Source organism: Sphaerodactylus townsendi, linkage group LG04 (genome assembly GCF_021028975.2).
Source record: "Sphaerodactylus townsendi isolate TG3544 linkage group LG04, MPM_Stown_v2.3, whole genome shotgun sequence".
Taxonomy (NCBI): Eukaryota; Metazoa; Chordata; class Lepidosauria; order Squamata; family Sphaerodactylidae; genus Sphaerodactylus; species Sphaerodactylus townsendi.
Genome location: NC_059428.1, coordinates 81,069,148 through 81,087,514, shown reverse-complemented (window position 1 = coordinate 81,087,514; position 18,367 = coordinate 81,069,148). Strand labels below are relative to the sequence as shown.

The 18,367-nt window shown below is 40.1% G+C and overlaps 1 protein-coding gene across 3 annotated transcripts in view; it reads right to left on the bottom strand.

Moving 5' to 3' along the window:
• Positions 1-659: 659 nt before the first annotated feature.
• Positions 660-18,367, bottom strand: part of APOO (apolipoprotein O) — a 38,681-nt gene continuing 20,973 nt past the window's right edge. For 2 of the 3 annotated variants that reach the window (XM_048493420.1, XM_048493418.1), the window contains exons 5-9: positions 15,327-15,422; positions 14,671-14,762; positions 12,216-12,323; positions 11,560-11,643; positions 9,362-9,746 (exon numbers count right to left, since the gene is read on the bottom strand). In XM_048493420.1, the coding sequence (XP_048349377.1) occupies positions 11,590-11,643; positions 12,216-12,323; positions 14,671-14,762; positions 15,327-15,422 (350 nt within the window). In that variant the 3' untranslated portion in view covers positions 9,362-9,746; positions 11,560-11,589. Of the gene's footprint in view, positions 1,069-9,361; positions 9,747-11,559; positions 11,644-12,215; positions 12,324-14,670; positions 14,763-15,326; positions 15,423-18,367 lie in introns of those variants that run through there. The other variant, XM_048493419.1, reaches the window with a different exon arrangement.

Genomic DNA, 18,367 nt, shown 5'->3' with positions numbered 1-18,367 from the left:
AAAATAGATTGAAATATCTTGATTATTTGCTTGGGTGGGACTAACAGCAGATTATAAAAGAACCTAAACAGTAAATGAACATGACCAATCAATAATTTGCTAGACTTTAAAAATACACAATCATATTCAGTGAAAATGGCAAGTACACCCTTTAAAAGACAACACTTCTATTTATGGAGCAAATGACTGAAAACAAAGGCTCGGCCACAAAATTCTCATCTCTGAAAAGATAAAATGGTGAAAGCTGGTAGATTCCTGAAGTAAGATTGACCATAACCAGCAGTATTTAAAAAACTTGCGTTTTCTGCAGCCTATGTGATTTACCTGAAACTGCTTTTTGGTGGTACTGTATCCACTAGAAAACACAGTTCACTCAATTTTATCCCCACATTCCCACCTATGAACGCATTAAAGAAGAGTTGCCCTTTTAAAAGCTCACAAAATAAGTTACACTACCACAGGAAATCTCGTCCCGAGTTAGGGTGTATGTTGTTCTGAACTTCATTTAATCATTAATTTTACTCCTGAACAGTCAAAGGTTACCTCTATAAGTAGCCTTTTATTGTATCAGAGCTTTTTCTTTGGAAAATTTTTGAAGTTCATCTGAAAGTCTCCCAGCATGAGCTATGTGAGGGAAAAAGTAGAGTCTAGACAAAGCAAAAACTACAGGTCTGCTTTTATTGGCTACTAAATATATAAAAAAGGAAAGCCAATTGCAAGTCGAATTTACAGTCACCTTGCATTCTCTATTTCTTGCTTTTCTATCACCATTTTCCCAAACACGTACTTTTCTTTCCCATTCTGTTTTTTTCAATAGAAGACAGAATAGCACAGAGGTGTGACAGTCAAATGCAGCTGCTGGTGTTTCACACGCTCTGGCAAGACTTCCAACAAAATGCCTTAGAAATATCCCCCCACACATACACACACAAATCATTTGTTGTAATCACAGACTGACACCCATGACATGAGAAATGTGTTTTAGGTTCCTCAGAGTAATGTGAGCAAATTATTCCGATTTTTTTCATGATCTGCATCATCTGGACTCTGGAGCTTTCATTTGCTTACCTGTATAAAACATATTTTCTTCAGACATTGTAGCAGCAGACAGAACCCTGTAATTTGACTCTATTTTTTAGCATTCCAAACAATCTCATTTCATCTTATTTAAAAAGCACAGCGCACATGCAGACAGCCCAGAAAGAAAGGCTTATTTGCATTTGCTCACCCACCACCCACCAACCTTTTGTCTTTGTCTACTACACATTTACTATCAATTAGTAAAATGGCACCAACTAATTTTCCTGGACAGTCATTATGAGATGGAAATGAGTGCAGCAGTATTAGCAATTGCCCCATGCCACCTTGCCTCAATTAGTGTGTGTGTGGGAGGAGTGATAGGGGCCCTGATTTGACCATGGTGGTTACAAGTGCCAACATCTTTTTCTATCAGCTTTAGTTCTACCAGCTATATATTGAGTAGCAAAAAATGCTCAGGAATTTACTGTTCATCTGTGTGTTTTTATTACCTGTTACAAAACTGTATAAACTTCAGGGAATTTTACTGGTTGACAGGTGACAGACATGGTTAATAACTGTATGGAAATTTTATCTATTCTAGGCGCCAAACTGAAGAATTCAAGTATCCCATTTAAACATAAACATAGCTTTCCTTTAAAATCACAAAGATAACAATTTTCCATTCATTCCCCAAATCGGGACTTCTTTTTTTTTTACGAGTTACGTAGTTCTCATGCAACATTTTATAAGGGAAACATGTAGTTTACATGACTTCTGCCTCCAATTCCTAAGTGGGTCACACATCTGCCTTATGCAGGGTATGATGGTAGAGGATACGATGTGGAATTTACTAGTTGGAGAAATAATTTTAGCCCACAGATTAATAAACAGAAGTCACATCCAAAAAGAAGTCTCTTGAGGTCACTGAAGTTGTGTAATTCAGTTAAGTATTTACCCAGGCCATAAAGGAACAGAATGTTGCCAGGAGGTTATCTTATTATTATGCTAGGAATATTATCTTATTCCTAGCATAAGACAGAACATACAGGTTATATACCACAGTGCTAAAGCAAACAGTGTTGGAATTATTAGTCAATAACAGATGAGACTATTATTACCTTATAATTCCAGAAAGGTAGCCATGTTTGTCTGTTGCAACAAATATAAAGCAGAGTTGTAAGCATTTTAAAGAGTTGGGGAAAATAATTTTCTTCCATTGTAAGCTTTCATGAACTAAAGCCTGCTAAACTAAAAAGTTCAGGTACTTTAGTGCTCCAAAATTTATAATGGAGTAAAAACTTCTTAAGCTACACTTTAAAGTAACATGCAACTTTTGTTTATTGTTAGCCAAGAATACTTATATTTTAAACTACAATAATTTGATTACAGAATTAGAACTCCAGTCATCTAGCCTGATAAGAGTTCTGTTGAGGTCAAAGGTTTATTCAATGGTTTGTGTCAATATGGCTGTTCCTAATAAAAAGTATTACATTTTGTTTTTTGTTTTAGATGTTTATTTAGTATGGACTAATGTAGCTTATCATAACATTTTTATTTTACAGCTATACAATTTAGATTTTTATATAGAAAGCCTCCATGGTATAGTGGTTAAAGTGTTGGACTGGAATCTGGGAAAATAAGGTTTGAATTCCCACTGCTCCATGGAAACTTGCTGGGCGACCTTGATTCAATCATCCAAGGACAGCCCAGTCTTGGCGGGTGGCGGGGTGGGGGTGGGGGGAGAGGTTGGAGTGTGTCCTGGGAGTGGTGTAAGCCTGCACCAACACATTTACCAACATTGGTGGGAAGGGCAAACGGGGCAGCGGATATAAGAGGATGCCTCCCTGAGAGCAATTAGTGTTGAGGGAGGATGTCAAGCACAGAAAGACTACATTAAAAATGTTACTAAAATGGAGGTCCTGTCAGATGGAGAACAAAGATAGGCATAGACACAGAAAACCAAGTCAATTATTAGCCACGAGATACCGTAAGTGGACCTCCATGCTCAGAAACAGTATACAAGATGTTGGGAGTCAAATAAGGGCTGTTGCTTATAACATCATCTGATTGGGCACTGCTGTTAGCAGCAGGCTGATCTAGATAAATGTTTGATGTGATACTTTCTTAAGAGCAGCCCCACTACATCACCAGGACAGAATTTCCTAAATACAAGAATGATCCAGCTTCCAAGTGCTTTGTCTCTAGCCAATGTAAACTATACCCTGGGTTTTCAGATTTTAAAAAAAGCTTTTCTAATGTTCACCCTTGTGATGAACGAGATAAAATAAAAAGGAAACAAACAACACTGCTATATTTAACTGTAAGTGTTTGTTTTGAGAAAGAGATGAATACAGAGGTGGTCTGTGTTAGTGCCAAAGTGTCATATTCAAAACACAAAGGCCTATTTTGATGTCTTTAGTGGGTGAAAGCAGAGAAAAAACATTTAAAGAACAAAACCAGCAGTAGAAGCACTACTTGACTACTGATAGTTTGATTAAACTAAGGTATAATGTGAAGTTTCATGCAAATAAAGGAGACAGTTACACAGAAATCCACAAAGCTAGCATACAAGTATGCTCATTAAGGCGAGCAAGTGCTATGATACTTTAGAATTACTCTGGAGACATTATCTCTTCCTGAATTGTACTGCCATACAAATAAATTCATAAGATTGTGCACCAATATTTTAAACGTAAAGCACATAGAAAGCTGCCAGCGTGACCAAAAGTATTCCTATTTTGATTGCCAGATATCTTTAAAATGTACTGAGCCATTTGATGTTGCCTGCACTTTTTCACTTTTATGACTTGAATTCTTTTACCAGTTTTTACATTTGAAACTAAAACAGAGACACTGCCAGTGTGTTACTATTTTGCATTTTACCTCACAAATCATAGATGTAAATGACTGTGAGTAATGAATGATTTGTGTGTTGTGGCCCATCCTACACAAAATGTTTGTGTCTCATTTGTTCCACAGTTCTTTTCTCTAGCTGGCAGAGAATAAATCATTAACTATGCTATAGTTAGTTCCCACCAGCGCAGCATTCTGATCTTTACTGAGCTGTGCATTCAAGCAAGGAAAAAACCCTAAAGAAAAAACAAACACTTCTGTTCCCATCCATCTATGGGGAGAAGTGCACAGATGCTTCATTATACACTTCCCACTGACCTTCGTCATCCAGAAGAGTTCCATTAAAGAGGAAAGGGGGGAAGGAAAGCTCAGACAAGAGACAAGGCCATTGTCTTTGTGTTCCTTTTGTCAAGTTCACTAGCCTACTGCTAGACATAACTACAGTGCAGAGATGTTCAGTTAAGCTTTCTCCCAGAAACACAAAAAAGCTTTGTTGGGTTCTTGCGAAAAATGCAATTAATTTTCCTCTGTCAATAAGAACATAAGAACAAGCCAGCTGGATCAGACCAAAGTCCATCTAGTCCAGCTCTCTGCTACTCGCAGCGGCCCACCAGGTGCCTTTGGGAGCTCACATGTAGGATGTGAACGCAATGGCCTTCTGCGGCTGTTGCTCCCGATCACCTGGTCTGTTAAGGCATTTGCAATCTCAGATCAAAGAGGATCAAGAGATTGGTAGCCATAGATTGACTTCTCCTCCATAAATCTGTCCAAGCCCCTTTTAAAGCTATCCAGGTTAGTGGCCATCACCACCTCCTGTGGCAGCATATTCCAAACACCAATCACATGTTATGCCATGGAAGAAGCGTTTCCTTTATTAGTCCTAATCCTTCCCCCCCCCAGCATTTTCAATTATTGCCCCCTAGTTCTAGTATTGTCAGGAGAAAGAGAGAAAAATTTCTCTCTGTCAACATTTTCTACCCCATGCATAATTTTGTAGGACTTCCCAACTCTATATCCCCCCCCGTCAGACTTCTCCTCTCCAAACTAAAGAGAGTCCCAAACGCTGCATGCCTCTCCCTCGCCATAGGGAAGGTGCTCCAGTCCCTCACAACTTCATCCTTGTTGCCTCTCCTCTGCACTTTTTCTATCTCCTCAATATCCTTTTTGGAGATGCGGCACATCAGAACTGGACACAGTACTCCGGCGCGGTCAGCATTCACTGCCTTTATATATGGGTATGACTAATCTTTGCAGTTTTATTCTCAATTCCTTTCCTAATTATCCCCAGCATAGAGCTTTGCCTTTTTTTCACAGCTGTTATGCATTGAGTTGGACATTCCTATGGAACTCACTCAACTAAGACACCTAAATCCTTTTCCTGGTCTGTGACTGGATAGCACTTCGACCCCTGTAGCGTGCAGGTATGTGAAGTTTGGATTTTTTGCCCCTATGTGCATCACTTTGCATTTCCTTTGCTACATTGAACTGCAGGATTTTTTGCCATTTCTGGAGCCCACTCCTGCACTAATTTGTATCAAGGTCCACTTGGAGCTCTTCAGCTAATCCTTTGTGGTTCTCACCACCCTCACATAATTTGGTATCATCTGCAAACTTGGCCACCACTGCTACTCCACCCCTACTTCCAGGTCATTTGCATGAATAGGTTAAAGAGCACTGGTCCCAAAACGGATCCTTGGGGACACACCTCACTCCCTATTGACATCTCTCCATTGTGAGAACTTCCCATTTATACTCCACCCTTTGCTTCCTGTTTCTCAACCAGTTTTTAATCCATAGTGGGAGGACTTCCTCTTATTCCTTCATTGCTGAGTTTTCTCAACAGTCTCTGGTGAGTGAACTCTTTTTTTTGTCAAAAGCCTTTTGGAAACTCCAAGTAGACAATGTCCACCTGTTCACTCCCTCTGTCCACATGCCTGTTTACGCACCTCCTCAAAGAACTCCTAGTAAGTTTGTAAAGACAGGATTTGTTCTCTGCAAAAGCCATGCTGACTCTTTCTGCCAGCAGGTCTTGCTTTTCTACATGTTTTATAATTTTATCTTTAATGATACAGATTCTACTAATTTACCAGGAACAGATGTCAAACTGACTGGCTCAGTAATTTCTCGGTCCTCGTCCCCTAGATCCTTTCTTAAAGATTGGTGTGACATTGGCACATCTCTCCAGTCTTCAGGGGATGGAGCCTGATTTCAGGGATAAGTTGCATATTAAAGTGAGAAGATCAGCAATTTCATGTGTTTGAGCTCTTTAAGAACTCTTGGGTGAATGCAATCTGGGCCAGGGGATTTGGTAACATTTAGTTTATCAATGGCTGCCAGGAACTTCTTTTCCCTTGTCTACCACTTATCTTCAAGCTAGTTCCTCGGATTCTACTTCCTACAGCTTTGGTTCAGGTGCAGGAATGTTCCTCAAATTGCCTGCTCTTGGGTGAAGACAGATGCAAAGAATTCATTCAGCTTCTCTGCAATCTCCTCTCGCCATCTTTTAGCACACCCTTTGTTCCTCTTTTGTCATCTAACGGGCCTACCGCTTCCCCTTGCTGGCTTCCCTGCTTTTGATGTACTTCTGAAGAACTGTTTGTTGCTGGTCTTGATGTTCGCGAGCCATGCGTGCCTCATAATCCTTTTTTTGCCTCCCCTTTACAGCTAATCTTGCTTCTCTTTGCCACCATTTGTATTCCCTCCTCATTCTTCTCTCATCAGCCAAAACTGGACTTCCATTTTCTAAAAGACATTTTCTTTTTTTCTGATAATTTCCTCAACCTCCTCTTTGTTAACCACATGGTGGTTTCTTTTGGACTGGGTGCTGCCTTTTCTAACCTTGTGGGAACACATTCCAGCTGAGCTTTATTACTGTGTTTTTAAATAACCTCCCAAGCATCCTGGACAGTTTTGACTCTCTTCGATTTTCCCTTTCAGCTTCCCAAGCATCTTATCCCCTTCATCTATGTAAATTTCCCCTTTCTGAAGGCTTAATGTAACTACATTAGTAGCTGCTACTTCTGTTCTGCGATGCTGAGATACTTGAATCTGACAGCATTTTCTGTGGTCGCTGTTCTCTATCGTGGCTCAACAACACTGACTTCCTTTCTGCACCAGGTCCTGGGTCCCACATAGAATTAGGATCTAGGATCTACCTCTCCCCTGGTTGGTTCCACCAACTATCTGCTCTTAAGCCACAGTCATTTAGCATATCCAGGAATGCTCTCTCCTTACTATGACCTGAACATGCATTTTTCCAGTTTATATGGGGATAGTTAAAATCACACCCCATTACCACCACATTTTTTTGTAGTTTTGTTGGCCTCTCTAATTTCTTTTTTCCATCTCAGAATCCTCTTGTGCACTTTGGTCAGGGGACGGCATAATACATATTCCTAATATTAAACTGTCCCTTCACACCTGGTATTGATATCCAATAGTGATTCTGTAGGGGAACCAGCTCCCCTTGCATTGTCTATTTTATGTGATACTCATGCTCTCTCTTTGATGTAAAGGGCAACTCCACCCCTTTAATGCGCTACTGTCCTATATCCTTCTTCCTTATAGAGCCTGTAGCTCTGGTATAACAGCATCCCACCTTTGGTTCTCCTCATTCCACCATGTACCTCTGTAATGCTCCACTATATCAAAGTCCTCCTTCAAAACTCTGTATTCTAGCTCCCCCATTTTAGGGTTAATCGCTTCTACTTTTTTTTTATTAGCATAGAGACACCTGTATACCCTGTCTCTGTTCCTTAACCTGGGGGTTTATGTGCTTTACCCTCAAGTCTTTTGTAGACACTTTATCCCTTGTCACATGCACATTGCTATGTTCCTCGCTTGTATGTGTGGGTTGATTTAGAAAAACCTCCCTCTCTGTCTCGCATCCCCATAGATACTGTAATTCTAACCGGGTCACCTCAGCTCCTGGTCGGCTTTCCCCCAGTGACTTCAGTTTAAAAGCTTGCTCTTGCCACCTTTTTAATGTTGAGCCAGCAGCCTGGTTCCTCTTTGCTTACAGATGCCTCCGCCCCGCTTTGTACAGGCCTGCGTTCTTGTCCCAAAAGCTGTTCCCCAGTGTTCCTGACAAATCTGAAACCCTCTGCCTTACACCTCACCTTTCTCTCATCCACGCATTGAGACCCTGTATCTCCTCGGCTTTGCCTAGCTTCCTCGCCTCTGATATGGAACGGGTAGGCATTTCTGAGAATGCCACCTTGGAGGTCCTGGACTTCAACCTGTTTCCTAGCAGCCTAAATTTAGCTTCCAGAACCTCCCTGCTACATTTCCCAATGTCGTTGGTGCCAATATGGACCATGTAACTCAAGCTGGACTCCACCCCAGCACTGTCTAAAAGTTTATCTTACAATTCGAAGCGTGACATCCGCGAACCTTTCACACCAGGGCAGGCAAGTCATCACCATGCGGTCATCACGCTCTCACAAACCCAACTCTCTACATTTCTAATGATCGAATCACCCACTGAAGCAAGGAGCCCCCACTTCTCCTCAGAGGGGTATCCTCGAAGTATGCAGAGGGATAGCTGATCACCAGTTAAGGAAGGGATCCCATCTAAGGGAGCATCTTTCCCTCATTCCTCAGATCTGGCACCTCCATCCCTGGCGTCTTTCATTCTCTCATGACATCTGAAGAGATGTCACCTTGGGAGGGGGGACCTCGCTGTTAGGTCCCTGAAAGCCTCAGCTCTCGTCACCTTCTCTGCCTCCTTTCAGCTTCTCCAGGTCTGCCACCTTGGCTTCAAGAGAACGCATTAACGCTCCTTTGAGAGTGCCAGGGAGCTCATTGCAGCATGTAGGGCAATAACTCCACAACTTCTTGGTCCCAGTGGTGCAGATAGTCATACATGTGACACTCAGTGCAAAACACTGGAAAGCCCCCATCCCCCTGCTGGCTTTCTGCCTTCATATCTGATTTGTTTAGATATTTAAATATTATGCTTTTAGTCTCTGCCCCCCTGGAGCTATCTGCATGTACTATCTGTCAAATATGTCCTTACTAATTTAATTTAAAAAACAAAAAAATTAAATTAAATTAAATTGCGCGCGCCGTTAGGCGCGCGCCGCTGGTTCCAGAAACTGAACTAAAGCCCCACCTCTCAGGACAAAAGCCCCACCTCTGAGGACAAAGAGGAACAAGAGATGAACTCTGTTAACCCCTGTTAAGCCCCACCTTCCAGATTCAGCAGCCTTACAAGGAGAAAAAGAGATAACCCCTGTTAAAATACACTGTTTTAAAAGCTGTGGCTTTGAGAAAAGCCCTCCAAAATGAACACCAGCAGGTCACTCTGCTCTTCCTGGCCAAGTCTCTTCTGCTGCTACTCCTCTCTGCTGGTTCCAGAGACTGAACTAAAGCCCCACCTCTCAGGACAAAAGCCTCACCTCTCAGGACAAAGAGGAACAAGAGATGAACTATATAATATTAAGATGCTGATTAACACATCCCAACTTAAGAAAATACAGGCAAACAGTTTTTAAATCTTCCATTTAATTAAAGTCCATAAACAATAACAAAAGATTCAAAGAGTACTGAGACTCAATTAGCAGCCCAATCCTAAACATTTACTTAGAATTAAGTTCCACAGAGTCCAATGGGACTTCCCACTTTGCAGCTGGGGCTCCTGGTTGTGGAATTATGCCCAGGTCCTGAATTAACCTGTGAGAACTCTTGCAGAACTCCAACTTGAAGTCAAAAGCTGGCAAAACGCAAGGCTGTATCCCTTCACATTTAGTGCTCAAGAGACAGATTGCATGGGCAGTCTTTCCTGAGGCAAAGCATATGCAAACTGTATTCATATTTGTGGAGATCTTCTATTCTAAAAGAATGTTGATCTTCTGTAGACCATCTATCTTTAGCTAAAAGAAAGATCACAATTAGATTTACTCCATTCAAAACCATCTTCAAGCTGGACTGGGTAGCCACCAAGCTGGATTTTAACTGCCCTGGAAGATTTTTAAGTTTAGCTTGAATATTAGTCAATTTTAAGATGTCGATCAAGTGGCTATATGTGAAAGCAGCCTTATTCTACCTCCAATCCCATTCCTCCTAGTTTAAGAGTAGATCTGACAAAAGGGAATAAACACATCTAGAAATCTATAATAGTGCATTCAGCAACATTATAGTTACAATATTTTCATATTACATTTCTAAGCATAGCCTGACATTAGCTGAAAACGTTCTGAATGGATCAAAATAAACAGATAGATTTGTTGTCACAGCTGTTGTAGTAATCTTAGTGTTCACTTTTTTCAACAGGGAAAAAAAGCATATTAACAAAGAAATAGTGACATTCAGCTTCCAGGAGATAAAGGAATAATGGCGCTATTGTGGGGGTGGTTCTTGTTCTGGCAGAGAAGGGGCAAGCTATGATGAATATTTCAGCTCAAACACAATTTGGTTGTGGTTTTTTAACCAAGAGAAGAATACACACATTTGCCCCTGCAGCGCTGCAGGCACCTTGAGCATAATCAGCCTGAAGGTATTTTTGGGAGAGAGCAGGCTCAATTCTGAACAGAGCATTCAACACTGGATAATTGCTTGGTTTTTCTCCATCTGGCAGAGAAGTATATGGGCTGCCCAATGGACATGCTTTGAATAAACTTTATGGACTTAATGTCTGCATCTGATTCTTTATGTAGAAAGCATCTATGGGCCAAACTTGATGAGTCTTCCATTAATCACAGTACTAAATTCGGCAATTATATAATAATGCATGATTGGTGTTTGGAATATGTTGCCACAGGAGGTGGTGATGGCCAATAACCTGGATAGCTTTAAAAGGGGCTTGGACAGATTTATGGAGGAGAAGTCGATCTATGGCTACCAATCTTGATCCTCCTTGATCTCAGATTGCAAATGCCTTAGCAGACCAGGTGTTTGGAAGCAGCAGCAGCAGCATGTGAGCTCCCAAAGGCATCTGGTGGGCCACTGCGAGTAGCAGAGTGCTGGACTAGATGGACTCTGGTCTGATCCAGCAGGCTCTTTCTTATGTTCTTAACCATACTGTTCATGTTCACTGTGGCCTTGAGGGGCAGGGTTATACGTTGGCTCCCCTCCCATTTAATCTGATCTTGCAGGAGCTTTAGCAGTGGTAAATTCCCAAGCCCTGCTCTAACTACCCGTCAGATCTCATTGTAACTTTACACAGACAATGCTGTCTGTAAATCATTGGTGGGATTGAATAGATTGTTAAAAACATTTCAGAATTATTGCAACTAAGAGAGCTTGTGGGAAATCTACAGTTATGGTCTTTTCAAGATTTCCTTGATCCAAGCAACTCTCCTGGAAGTTGAATAATCAGCCAATCTGGTTGTGTGTTGACCGCCTCTTTCAGAGATCCATGGACACACCAGTGATAGTCTCCAAGGTTTCCCTTGTTTCCATGCCTTTCCTGCTTGCTGATATCAATCCTGCTATTACTTTGGCTGTGGCTAAAACTTTGGAAGCAGAGGTTTCTACGTAAGGAAGGAAATAGTGTGGTATATGTAAGATCAGTTCTGTCCAACTTGGTCAGTAGACTGTTAAAGAAAGAAAGAAACTCAGAAAGAAACTCTGCCATCTTATTTCCTTATTAAATGACAGCTTTTTTTAAAAAAAAGGCATGGCTGCATTGAACAAGAATTGTATTTTTTTTTTGTTATGAGAGTAATGAAACAGTTACTGTCCTACCTTTTTGAGGAGTGAATTCTACTTTATTCTTTAGTCAGAGGAACCTTCTTGTACTTTCACTGTCTTGTCTCTGTCTGCATCACCCTTCAAAGGCAACATAGATAAATTATACAGAAGAAACCTGGTCAACATCCTAGAGAAACTATTACACTACGTAGTTTCTTCCTGAAAAAATAGAAGTATTTGGTACATCAGATCAATAATTCTCAGTGACATACTAAGGCCACTGCTAAAACATTTTTGGATCTGGACATAAACTACACACATAGTTCCAGATTTTAAGAAAATACAGCCTAAAATTTTTACAGATCTCAGTACAGTAAACAAACCTTCCTTTGGTATATTGAATTACAATATTTTTGTTTTAGACATATTTAACTTATAACCCGATGTTACTGCATTATCATCAATCCCTTTTCAGAAACATACTAGTTTTATCAACATCTGTAGCATGCTGTTTTGACTGATAAATTGGCTTCTGCTAACTATCTTACTTCAAAAGCAGAAGCAGCATCAACATGTCACTAATATTATACAATTTATTTGGCTTATTCTTTTTGTTTTTATGCCCTGAAGGTATACCAAGAATGCCAAAGAAATAAATAGCAAGAACCTCAACAGAAGGAGGCAGACAACAAGCCCCCGGTACATCATACCTTGTTGGATGCTTTTGCAGATCTTTTCTTTTTTGTACTTTCTTTCCAGAGAGATTCTATTGTTATATATGCTTGCAAACTCCAGTCATACAGTTGAGAACCAGTTACCTTTCAAAATCCAGAGATTTGATAGTAAATTTCACAGACAGTAGCAGTGGTATGAGTGTCAGCATGGTGTAGTGATTAAGAGCAGCAGACTCTAATCTGGAATTCCTGCACATAAAGCCTACTGGGTAACGCTGAGTCAGTCACAGTTCTTTCAGCACTCTCTCAGTTCATCTAGAGGCAGGCTCTAAATGTGTCTTGCCTTAAAAACCCTACAGGGTCGCCATAAATCAGCTGTGACTTGATGGCGCACACCCAGCAGCAGTAAGTTTTATTTCTGAACTTCACGTTAGGCTTTATTCATGAAGAAGTCCATGAGTCTGCTTTATCAAATATTTAGAAGTCTCGATGTTAATACTGACAAGACATTCAGGAATATGGCAAAGCATAACAAATAAAATAAAATAAAAGGTCAACACAGAAAAGAACTGCCTGTTCTTTAAAAATGTTTGTCATTGCTAGAAATAATAAAAGCAACTCTCAAAAAGTAAGAAACTGAGACCCCTTCCACACACGCAAAATAATGCGTTTTCAAACCACTTTCACAACTGTTTGCAAGTGGATTTTGCTATTCCGCACAGCTTCAAAGAGCACTGAAAGCAGTTTGAAAGTGCATTATTCTGCATGTGCAGAATGAGCCTCAGTCTTACACAAAACTGTAAATAAAAGTTAGTAGGAAAGATGTCTCAAGTAGCACACAATTCATTTAAAAAGGAACGTTAAGGCTAAGGCTCCATATTCAAATCAATCTGAAAGCAGAAGGTAAAAGCTTCTTTTGAAAAAAAATGCAAATGGGAACCCTGATTACTCATTAACTTAGACTATCACCTATTAGCTTGAAAACATTTTGTGTTGGTTGCACTTAATATTTTGGCATTTCAAGGTGTTTTGTTCTCAGTATTCACTCAGGCCCCTTCCGCACATGCATAATAATGCACTTTCAAGCCACTTTTAGTGCACTTCGCAGCTGTGCGGAATAGCCAAATCCACTTGGAAAGAACTGGATTGAAAGTGCATTATTCTGCATGTGCAGAAGGGGCCTCAGTGTAACATTGTTTCATGGTTACAGTGCATTAAGTATGGAACTTTTCAGACTTAATATTTTAGAGTAAATTCTTTGAACCCCCAGAGCAACACATATGACTTTGAAGAATTACATTAGTGTAGATATTGACTGTGTTTTTAAGTAAATAAGCATTGTACCATATTTATAAATAATACAGAACAGAAACACAGTCAACAACATAATACTTCAGAAGAGTATGAAAAAGTAATATTGTCCATATAGCCTGTCATCATCTTAACACCTACTTAGTGGTAGCAACGTCAGCAAAATCTCAGGATTCTTAAATCCAGATAACTAGAGCAGTAAACAGGCAAGACTGATCTTTCTATAAACCTGAATAATCACCCAGGTTCACAGAAAAATCTAAAATCTACCCAAAAAACTCCCACTGAGGGATTTAAAAAACCTAAAATGATAAATGGGGCACCTGTAGCTTTAAGCAAACTATACTCTCAGTGGTTATTGCTGGGCAGATTTCAGACTTGGTTCTGTCAGTAAAAGGCAAGGAGAGGTGGCAGGTTCTTTTCCAGGCCTGGCAAGATTTCCAGCTCCAATTTGGGAAAACCCTGGAGATTTGGGGGTGGAATCTGGGAAGGGCAGAATTTGGGAAGAGGAAGAGCCTAAGATGGATATAGTACGATAGAATCCACTCTTCTAAGCAACAATCTTATCCAGCAGAACTAATCTCTGTCATATGGAGATCAGTTGTAATTCTGGGAGATCTTGAAGTTTCTTTAAGAAAAGGATGCTTTCATGATCTCATAAGGCTAGGTTGTGTGAAATGTCACTGGCCCTTTTTGAGCTGCTAGGAAACTACTGAACAGCATTGCTAAGGCTTCCAGGCCTTAGTGGGGGAGGGGGAAGCTCAAATAAAAGGTAAAGGCAGAGCGAGAGAAGGTAAACTTGAAGAAGTAATAAAGGGAAAAATCCTCACACATCAGAGTTAGTGAAGTAGGTAGAATAGAAATAAAATGAATGAATTAATGTGCACACTTGTTTGTGTGAACAGGTTTTGGAAAATTCAGAACATCACCAACACCATATCAAATACATTAAACTTTAAGGTCTGCCAACAAGATAAACTGGTCGCACAGAAAGACATCAGACTCTAGACTTCAATGCAATTTTATCATCACTTGTTCTTAGATAAGTGTGCATAAATGACTACTCACAATACATTTCAGATTGCATGTAATTTAATGTTTCCAATAATGCATACAAAAGCATTTGCCACATTTAAAACTATACAGAAAACAGGACGAAAGCTCCCCACAAGTTACTAACCTTGGCAATGGTAACAGCTTGTTGCGGATAGTAGAGAGAGGCACCAATTCCCATGAATCCTATTGGATACACCAACCTCTTTATTTTTGAACCTGTTCCACAGAAAAGATCCCTATTAATAGTGTCAACAGCCTTTTAAAAAATCATGACTAAGTTGATGTACACATTAAAGTTCAAATACTTCAGCCATAAACCATTCACACTCCTATAAGTGTATTTTGATAACAGAGTTACATTGACAGGCAACAGATTGGAAGAAGGCATCAACAGTGGGGTTCAGTAGGTGTCTTGGTGAGACTGTTTGAAGATCAGGCTGGCTAAAAACAAATGCTATACTGAACACTTAATTCTTCTCCATAAGAGCAAAAGCACTCTAGGCTGGCTTTTGAGTCACCAGCATGTGTTGTCCTTCTGTTCTCAAGTGACTTTTTGAAATCCTGAGGACTAGGAAAAGCTTTACACTAAAATGAAAGCTAACATTTCCAGCTGTCAAAAAAAAAGACATATCAGTCAACAATAATATGGAACTTATATGAAATTAGTTTAAGTTTGAAATGAAAGTCAGCACTGAATTTCCCAAAATAACTCCCAATAGCTTCAAAATCCCGAGTAATTTTACATTTCCAAGGCAACAGACATTGTAAACATCCATCTACCTCTGGACAGGAACAATCCAATTACGCCAGCAAAACCTATGACTCCAAGCCTTGGGTAAAATCCAGGTGGTGGGTTTTTGAGAAATTCACAGCCCTCTAAAATAAAATTTAACAACAGCATATTATATATATGTTTCACTATTTAAATGAAGTCAGAAATAATACGAATAATTTGTTTTGCTTTTATATGAAATTTGACATCAACCAAAATTACTTTGGGCAACTTCTTTTCTAGCAACCTCCTCTGGCTTCCTTTTTGATGGAGGATTCCTCGCACTGCCCTGCTTTGAATCATATGACCATACCTTTACTTTTGTATGCTGATGACGCTATATTACTCTCCCGTACAAAAGCTGGCTTGAAACGCTTACTGGCACGCTGTGTTGAATATTGTAGTCATAATAACCTGACGCTTAATTTTGCAAAGTCAAAAATAATGGTTTTTGCTTGTTCTTGGAGACCATTTAGTTGGCCAATAAATAATGAACAGCTTGAACAGGTCAAACATTTTAAATACCTGGGTCTCCATTTTAATTATAACTCCTCTTGGGTTACCCAAAGGAAATTGGCCATTGAATCAAGCAAACTTAGTTGCAAGGCCATTAGCCGCTATTTTCGCACCAAAGGTCATGAATTTGTACCTGCAGCCATTAAGGCATTTAATGCTAAAATCACCATGCAATTACTATACGGAATCCCACTGTGGATACAAGCATGGAGCTGCGATATGGAAAGAGTTCAGTCATGCTTTCTCTATAGTATACTCGGCTTACCTCACTCAGTCCCATATGCTGCGGTCTGTTTGGAGGTGGGCCAACATCTACTCCATACAAGAGCATGGTGCATGACCTTCCAATTCTGGATACGATTGTGCTTTAACAACTGTCACAAAAGCTTTACCTACCAGGCTCTTTCTTTCATAGCCAAAACCGAGTGGTGGTCCTTTGTTGAGGCGAAAATCCATGAAATGGGTCTATCCTTGGATGCATTGGTTTTAATGAATGCCAATGAGCTAAAGCTGACTATCAAAAAGAGATTGTATGATCTCGAGTATAGTCACCTGATGCAGCAGGCTAATAAACGCTGCTCTCCCTTGCACTTGGGTATACCATTAAAACCCTATACCATGGCCAAGTATTTCCATTTGGTCTTAGAACCCAAATTGCGACGAGCCCTGACCCTTGCCAGGTGCAATATTCTCCCTTCAGCTACCACTCAGGGCAGAATACAGAAAGTGCCTTTTAATGAAAGATTTTGTCCCTGCAGTTCAGCTTACGAAGAATCAATCCGTGATATTACACTACCCGTTACGCAGTTTAGCCAGGAATAAATATCTAAACCCGTGGTTAAAGCCCCCCATTGATAATCTTGATCTATGAATTGTGGCAACGATGTTGGATTGTGGTTCTGCAAGTGTATTGGAAGCGCTGGCTAACTTTTTGTGCTCTGTCATCAGCAAACGGTTATAACTGTACTGGAGATTGTATCATTACACTGAGGTCGCCATTTTTCTGGTATATTGCTGCTGTTTTAATTATGCCATTAAAGGTTTATATATAAAAACCTCCTCAATTACCTCTGAAATGCATCACTTCACTTTCTACACAAAGAATCAGTTCCTTTCCTAACTTTGCTTGCAGTTAGTTTATTTATACCCAGTTGAAGATGCTGGATCTGATCTTTAATACCAAAAACTGCATGGGCCCAGAGTACATCCACCTGTATCAACCTGCCCAGGCATTATATCTGTGGTTAAAGGACTCCTCATAGGAATCTATTTTCTCTGAGATTGTTGGTGGAGATCTTTTCAGCGAAGGCTCCTAGAATGCAGAATTCCTTCAATAAGTTGTAAGACTGCCACAAACTTTTAAGGTCTTTCAGAACAGATTTTAAAAATTAATTAAAAAACCTCCTGGAATATGTTTAATTGGCCCAACCTTTGAAAAAAAATTTAATGACTGGTGTCTCTGTTGTTTTTCATATAATATTTAAAATATTATCATTGTAATTTATGGATTGCTAGCTACTTTGGGTGCCATTATTTGGAACAGAAAGGCAACATGAAAATATTCAAAATAAAGAGAAGAGCAACATTAGAGAGGCCCAGGCAAGAACCTCTCTTAGATGTACTGATCCCTACACACCGAAGCTTTTCCATGGGATTGCCTTAGAAAATGTAATCCCTACCTGCATTCTTAAATGGTACTCTATGAATCGCTCTCTCTCAAGCTTTTGCTTAAGATGTAGACAAACCTAAATGTTGTCAGTGCGGACTAACACAATGAAATACGCATTCAAAAACTGTCCAGTAGTCCAAGGCATTTTCAGTGTAATGTTGGATTAAACAATAAAACATGGTTTTAAAATCTTAAAAAATTATTCACACACTATACAATATAAACACAAAAGTATATAGCTGATATGTTCAAGCCATTGAACAACGCTGCTCAGAAACTGCTCGCTTGAACAGGAAGGTTTTGAGCACTCATCTGAAGGCTGGAAGTGAAGAAACCTGCCAGGTTTTTCAAAGTGAAGAGGCTACAGTTGAAAATGCTGAGGTGAGGGTGCTGCCAAGATGCACCACGTTTGCAGGCAATCTATTTTGATATGGCTTGCAGAACTGGTACATGGAAAAATTTCTCTCTGTCAACATTTTCTACCCCATGCATAATTTTATAGACTTCAATTGTATCCCCCCTCAGACGTCTCCTCTCCAAACTAAGAGAGTCCCAAGCGCTGCAGCCTCTCCCTCGCAAGGAAGGTGCCTCCGATCCCTCAATCATCCTCGTTGCCCTTCTCTGCACTTTTTCTATCTCTTCTGATGTCCTTTTTGAGATAAGGCGACCAGAACTGAACCACAATTACTCAAGTGCGGTCGAATTTGGCACTATATAAGGGCATGACAATCCTTACGGTTTTATTATCAGCTCCTTTCACAATTATCTAGCATAGAGTTTGCCTTTTTCACAGCTGCCATGGTGGAGTTGACATTCTGTGGAGCTATCAACTAAGACGCCCAAATCCCTTTCCTGGTCTGTGAC